Source organism: Bison bison, unplaced genomic scaffold, assembly GCF_000754665.1.
Source record: "Bison bison bison isolate TAMUID 2011002044 unplaced genomic scaffold, Bison_UMD1.0 scf7180017864375, whole genome shotgun sequence".
NCBI lineage: Eukaryota > Metazoa > Chordata > Mammalia > Artiodactyla > Bovidae > Bison > Bison bison.
In genome coordinates, this window is record NW_011494947.1 from 4,148,897 (window position 1) to 4,156,296 (window position 7,400).

The 7,400-nt window shown below is 53.2% G+C and overlaps 1 protein-coding gene across 1 annotated transcript in view; it reads right to left on the minus strand.

Annotated features, from left to right (window-relative positions):
- The window catches only part of FAM73B (family with sequence similarity 73, member B), a 25,403-nt gene that overhangs the window by 13,020 nt on the left and 4,983 nt on the right, over positions 1–7,400 (minus strand). The window contains exons 3-6 of the mRNA XM_010856812.1: positions 6,325–6,563; positions 5,033–5,146; positions 4,008–4,125; positions 3,493–3,629 (exon numbers count right to left, since the gene is read on the minus strand). Coding sequence (XP_010855114.1) covers positions 3,493–3,629; positions 4,008–4,125; positions 5,033–5,146; positions 6,325–6,563 — 608 coding nt within the window. The remainder of the gene's footprint in view (positions 1–3,492; positions 3,630–4,007; positions 4,126–5,032; positions 5,147–6,324; positions 6,564–7,400) is intronic.

Genomic DNA, 7,400 nt, shown 5'->3' on the forward strand with positions numbered 1-7,400 from the left:
AATAACATATATATATATATGTATATGAAGTGAAAGTAAAAGTCACTCGGTCGTGTCCAACTCTTTGCGACCACATGGATTACACAGTCCATAGAATTCTCCAGGCCAGAATACTAGAGTGGGTAGCCTTTCCCTTCTCCGGGGGATCTTCCCAACCCAGGGATCGAACCCAGGTCTCCCACAATGCAGGCGGAGTCTTTACCAGCTGAGCTACCAGGGAAGCCCGATACATATAAATATTGGGCTACACTGGGTCTTAGCTGTGGCACACGGGATCTTTCAGTCGCAGCATGTTAACTCTCAGTGGCGGCATATGGGATCTAGTTCCCTGACCAGGGATAGAACCCAGGCCCCCTGCACTGGGAGTGCAGAGTCTTAGCCACTGGACCACCAGGGAAGTTCCTGTAAGCACCTGGGCTTTATCTCAATCAATTCTGTACATCTCTTAGGAAGATGTGTCTAAAGGGGACTCATCACTTCTTTGCTTGACATCATTTTAGCTTAACAAAGGTTTCCTAGGAAGGCTCTATTTTCAGATAATGGGGGAAACATACATGAAAGCCACTGTACGGTCGAATTCAGTGAACGGTATGGTATGTGAACTCTATTTCAATAGTTATTTAAAAAACATCGTAGCCTAGTGAAATGCTTAGAAGGATACCAAGTAGTTATGTCTGGATGAAAGATAACAGGCGTCAATGACACTGATGACAGAGGTGATTTGTTGGGCACCGGCTACGGGCCAGGATCCTGGGGCTGGTCCACTGAGGGCCTCTGCCCGTGGCACACAGCTGGGAGCTGTCTGGTCAGAGACTGGGCTCCTTTTTATCCTCTTTTTTCTCTTTCTGTAGTTTTTTTACTACTCTATTAGAGAACATTTCATTGCTTTCACAGTGAGAAAAATAAGAAAAGGTCTATAAATTTCAGATGTAGTATTAGCAAGGAGAAGGTAATAGCAGCCCACTCCAGTACTCTTGCCTGGAAAATCCCATGGATGGAGGAGCCTGGTAGGCTGCAGTCCATGGGGTCGCTAAGAGTCGGACAGCTGAGCGACTTCACTCTCACTTTTCACTTTCAAGCATTGGAGAAGGAAATGGCAACCCACTCCAGTATTCTTGCCTGGAGAATCCCAGGGATGGGGGAGCCTGGTGGGCTGCTGTCTATGGGGTCACACAGAGTCGGACACGACTGAAGCAACTTAGCAGCAGCAGCAGTTATTAGCAACAAGGACAATTTTGGAAACAAAGCTGCCTCGCTTCTCCTGCCCTCACTCACCGGCAGGCACCACTGTCCTCCCACAAGCAGAGGGGACCTGGTGCAGTCGTGCCGCGGGCTCTGAAGCCTTGTCACCTATGACCCAGGCATCCAGAGCCCACAACTACAGCCATCAGGTCTGTGTGACAGGCCTCGGAGAGTGAAAGTCCCAGCTGGGGTGGAGGGCACGCACACCTCCAACTTGGTACCCTCTGTCCAAGAAGGTTCTCACCCTGTACTGCAAACTCTGTTCCCCAGGCTCGCCTGCCAACTGCCTGTCATCCCACGAAGGCACAGGTGGAGGAAGCGAGGAGAAACCGGGGGGCGGAATGGGGGTGGGTGAGAAGCTCTCTCCTCCTCTTCATGCCTCACATCACATCCCTGCACCCCACTCCCTGCTAGCCAGCCCTCTCTGTGGTGTGAGCCCCCTCGAGTCCCAGGGTCCCTCAGTCATGCAAGCAATTCCCTGGGTTAAGCCCCCTTCTTCTTCAACACGTGAAGTTGTTCCCACATCCTGGCTGGACCCCTCCCCAAAGGGGAGGCCTCCACTTTGACCTCACTCCAGTAGGGGTGAACACTGATGTTTTGTTTTGTTCTTTAATACAGAAAAGTACAGGGACTTCCCTGGCGGTCAGGTAGGTGGTTAGGACTCCAAGCTTCCCCTGCGGGATCCGCAGGTTCAATCCCTGGTCCGGGAACTAGGATCCCACATGCCATAAATAAATTAAAAAATTAAATACAGGAAAGTATCAAGACTAAAACAGCAACAACCCAGCATGCTAACACCTGTACAAACCCACCCTTAGGCTTGTGCTTGAAATAAGGAAAATCAAAATAGTAGAGAAAGGTACAGAAAAGTCCAAGGAAAGTCTTTTCCTCCTTTCCCTGCAGACCCTCATGAAAGATCTCTGTGAACAGGCTTCCTGTGCTCTGTTCAAAAGGTAATAAAAGTGCACAGATACAGCAGTAGCTACCAACAGGCATACACAGGCATGGATGTACGCCTTTATCTAAAATATACACACAAGCAGAAATTAGCACGATGTTTTAAGTCAACTATACATCAATTTAAAAAACACAGAATATTAAAAAGAAATAAATGTACACACGGGTCATGAATCACTCTTACACACCTGTAACTTACGTGATATTGCACAGCAACTACATCTCAGTAGAAAAAAATGTGTGCACGGGTCACTATGCACATTCTATATCTTGGGTTTTTTTTTTCCACTTAATAAAATACAGTGGACAGAGCAACCTATCAGCCCACAGAGCTTTTTTTCTACCCTTTAATAAAGGCTGGCTAGTATTTCAGATTCCTCCTGGTGGGCATTTAGTTTCCACTTTTTCATGTGTTTTAACTATTACAAAACAATGCCTCTTCAGTGAACATTCATCTGAAGACATGTATTTGTCGTGCTTTTCACACACAAAAATTTGTTTCGGCCACACTGCGTGGGCTTATGGGATCACAGTTCCCTGATCAGGGATCAAACCCGCACCCCCTGCAATGAAGGGCAGAGGCTTAACCACTGGACCACCAGGGAAGTCCCTCACAAACTTTTTTTATTTTAGGTTTTTTAACTTTATTTCTCTTTTCTGATATTGAGATAGTCACTTAGAGAACACCTGTTGTTGTTATTGCTTAGTCGCTAAGTCATGTCTGACCCTTTTAGGACCCCCTGGACTGTAGCCCACCAGGCTCCTCTGTCCATGGGATTCTCCAGGCAAGAATAGTGGAGTGGGTTGCCATTTCCTTCTGCAGGGGATCTGTCCGACCCAGGGATCAAACCTGCGTCTCCTGTATTGGCAGGCGGGTTCTTCACCACTGAGCTACCAGGGAAGCCCGACAGAAAATTTGATCAAACTGTGATAAAAAAAAAGTATGAAGAAAATATAAGACAAAGCTGTGTAACCCACTCACCTATGAACACGGCTAGTTCCTTCCGGCCCATCAAGAGCACGTATGTTTCCTATATGGTCAGGATCAAGTTGTAATCACGGCGTGGTTTACTAACTATCAAGTGGCAGGGTGCGCTAATGCACATGACCTGAGTGTTCTTACTTGGCTCATCAACACTCTGGTCAAGGGGAGCACTCCCATCCAGGAGGACGTGACAGGCTGGCAGAAGGCGGGGCTGCTAGACGCCTCCCGAGTGCAGCCGCCCCGCCAGCTACGCTACCAGCCATCTCTGAGGTTGGGGGGTGGAAAAGACCCAGGGAAGGACCACCTACCTCGGACAGCGCCTCTGAAGCTGTCTCAGGGTTCCGGAGGCCGTCCCCTGGGGTGGGGGTGCTGCCGCTGTTCCCCCTCTGCCCCACACTCAGCGCCTGCTCCCATTTCTGCAGGGCCTCCTCGAACAGCTCCATGCCTGAGCGTGGGTCGGGGAGATGGGGAAAAGGAGTCAGGTCCCCAGTGGGGAGAGCGGCCAGGCCCCTCATCATGTCGTTCCAGAGCAGGGGTCAGAAGAGCCAGGCGGCAGGAGGGCCCTGAAGGATGGGAAAGGGCAGGACCACGTAGACTGGTCCTGATCCCTTTTTTTTAGGCTGTCCCGCTTGTGGGGCTTCATGCAGACCAGACTTGTTCCTGGAGATGCTCTTTGGTCCAGAAACCATAGAAGTGGGAGGTCTGGGATGGGGTGAGGGTTGCAGTTAGCATCTGGAGAACCCAGACTCCTGGGAGGGAGCTGCTCCCCCACTACCCTACCCTGGCAGCCGAGGGGAGCCGAGGCTGGCCCCCCGGCCCGCACCTTGCATGTAGAGGCTCTCAGCGTTGCCGTCGGCGGTGGTCACAGACTCCTCTATCCCTCTGGTCTCCCACGGTCCCGAGCACGCAGCCGTGGGGCTGGATGAGTTCACCACCACCATCTGGGAGCCAAGCAAGGCAAAAACTCCAGAATAAAGGGTGAGGCCTTCCCAGACCCCAAGCAGGACCCCTGAGCCTCCCCACCAACCCCCTTGCCTGACCACACACCCTCTCCCATACCATCCCTGAAACCAGCCCCCCACCACAGAGGCCGAGCGCGCAGCACAGCACTTCCACCGACTTCAAGAGCCTGAGGACAGGTCATAGATATGGCCAAAGCAGGAAAAATACAGAGGCCAACACCCAGCCCAGGAACCTGCCGCCTCCTCCGAAAGCCGCCCCAAGCCCTGCTCCCGAGCAGCAGGACCACTCCCCGTTCCAGGGCTCCACCATGAAGGGGACCAGGAGGACTCAAGGAGCACCTGTTACCCATGGGCCAGCAGGACCAGGCTCTCACCCACGCCTCTGTCCCTCACGAGCAGCCATCTGCCTGCCAGGCTGTGACGAGAGCCAGCTCTTGTTGGCACCTGGGTCCCCAGGGTCGTGGCCTGCTCAGAGGTGGGGCTCAGTACTCGCTGGATGATATTAATAACTAGATGAGTGAATGAGCCAAAAGCTGCTCCCCAAGAGAAAATAAACTCCTCTTTGTCTTATTTATCTCTATATCCTCAGTGCCTGGTAGTCCCTGGCAAAAAAACCAGTGTTGCTCAATGTCTGATGAATGAATGAGTGAACTTTCGTGGGGAAGTATCACACCGCCTCTCTTCCACACTTGTCCACCTGTCCCTCACCAATGCCCGGCACACACTGGTCACTAACGATCTCAGAAAGCCTTCACGGATGGATGAGTGAGTGAACAAATGAATAAATGGATGGAACCTCTTCTCCCATCTTCCTACCAGCCCATAAGCCCCCTGAGGGCAGAGACAGGAGCTCCAGGGCTGTTGACAGGCACCCTGGTACCCTCACCGAGGCCAGGCTGTGGGAGGAGCCTGAGTGCTTGCTGGGCTCAATGGAGGAGATGCCGCTCAGGGTGTCGTTGCTCTTGCTACTGGGGCTCTGGACCCTCCGGGTGGGAGTAGCCTGTGAGGAACAGGAGGGCAGAGGTCACGCTGGCTTCCCACCCAGCCTCTTTGCATGGGCCACTCACGGCTCTGCACCCCTCTTCCCTTCCTTGTCGTCTGGGAGTCTGTCCTGACCTTCTGTGTCAGACAGCAGAGCACCCCCAGGGCATGCCCCTAGCAGCAGAGGGCCGGGCCCTGGCCCACTCTCCTGCTCACATCCGTATCCTGGGAACTGGGCATGGGACCTGGCCCAGAGTGGGGCCTGGATTTGCTGGGTTAAGCTTGAGAAAGAGGCTCAGCCACTGCCCCCCTCCTGACTCAGTTTTCCCCGTATTGTTGATTGACTCATCTGGAATTCTCCTTCCAAAAAGATTTGAGGCACCAGCTTTTTAAAATACACAGGGTTTTTGTTTTATTTTTAGGTGAGAAAAACAGGGAAAGCAAACTAAGGTGGAACCAGAGACGGTAGGCAAACGAGATGAAAAGATGAAACTTTCCTTTTGCCAAGATAATTCACGATGAAAAGTCTTTGTCTTGCAAGGAGGTTTTGCTTCTGAAAACAGGTTTCTCCCAAGACAAGAGAGCCTGTGAGGCCTCCTTGCCTTGGAAAGCAACCTGTATGTGGCAAACGCTGGGTTGCTGGGTTACAAGATTAACCGGACCATAAGAGGCTTTTAGAGCCACACCGGCAAACGCAGAACAGACCAGTGGCTGCCAGGAGCTGGGGGAAGGGGAGACAGGCTACCTACCGAGGGCCCTGGGGGTTTGTAGAGCAGCAGCTCTTGACTGTGGCTGGACTGTATGACTATAAGCGTTTGTCAAAACTCATAGAACTGTTTGCTAAAAAAGGTGAATTTTACTACATGCCAAGTAAAAAAGCGGGAGATGGTGAGATGACCATATGGCTCAGGGACCACAGGGCCGTTCCTGTTTCTGAGGCAGGGGACTTCCCTCGCTGGACGGAAGAGATGCGCCCCACCAGCCCACTCTGGACCGACACTCCCAGAGGGTCCTCAGATAAGGAGAACCATCGCTTCCAATGACACGTGCATCCAGCCACATGACCCAGCAAATCCTCAGAATGACCTGCTTCACAGATGAGGGGACTCGGCTTGGAGACAGCATGTCACTGGCCCAAGATCTCAGCTAACAGGAGCCCGGCTGAGACTCGACTTCAGGTTCACCCTTCCTCATCACCTCACACCTACCTTTCTTCACCGACGGGACCTTCCTGGCCATGAGGATGGGGAGGGGCACTGTGCCCAGATGCTCGCCTCCCATCTCGGGCCCGACCTGCTTCTTCTTCCGCCGTCGCCTCTTCAGCTGGTGGGCGGCCAGGGCCAAGGCCACAGTCCCCAGGGCCGTGGCAAAGAGGACCTTCCGTAGGCCTGGTGTCAACCGCAGCTGGGAGAAGGCAGACTGTGGGAGAAGAGGGGGGCTGCCGGTTACATCTCCCTGGGAGAGCTGCCCTGGGGAGCCCAGCGAAGACTTCAGGCCCCCAGGGGATATTTCTTGACCAGGCATGTTGGAGAGGCAGCCACCCCCTGCAGGGGGGACCTGGCCTCTGAAACCCAGATCACAGAGATGTAAATGAGGGGGGTTGGGGAGGGCAAAATACAAGGCCAAGGAGATGGTGTCCCCAACAGCACCGGTCAGGATCCTACCAGCTGCGGTGACAGCAACTCTGCAGCTGCCACGTCAGGACTGCACCTGGGTTACCTGTCCGAGTGCCCGTCATTTTCCAGGTGAGGTATCCGAGGCTCACACACCTTAGGACACGGGCTTACGGTGACAGAGAGGCAGAAACCGAACCCAGGTCTGCCGACCCCACTTCTCAACTCCTCAAGGACAATGATATTCAATTCAGTCGGTGGTCCATCAGTACGCTCCCCTGCCCCACCCCTCACTCTGCCTGCTGGACAGGGAGCCCCTCATAAGGCTGCACCCCACAGGGCAGAGCTTTAGGGAGGGTCAGGAGGCCTGGTTAGCCACAGACTTTTAAAGCTGGCAGGGAGGGCCTGATCGACCCCTGGTATAGACAGAGAAACTGAGATTAAAAGTCCACAGAGACCCGGGGTGGAGACTGGGCTTGGGACTCCAGACTCCTAACTCAGTCCTTCTTACTCTGCTCAAAGAGGATGGCCTGGGACAGCAATTACGAGGGCCCAGTCTTTCTGGATGCTGAAGGACCCTGGGATGAGTGGCTCAGTGTTTCAGGGACCAGTGGGGTAAAGGGCGGGACCACAACTGCCCCGATCTTTACCTGCCCGAAC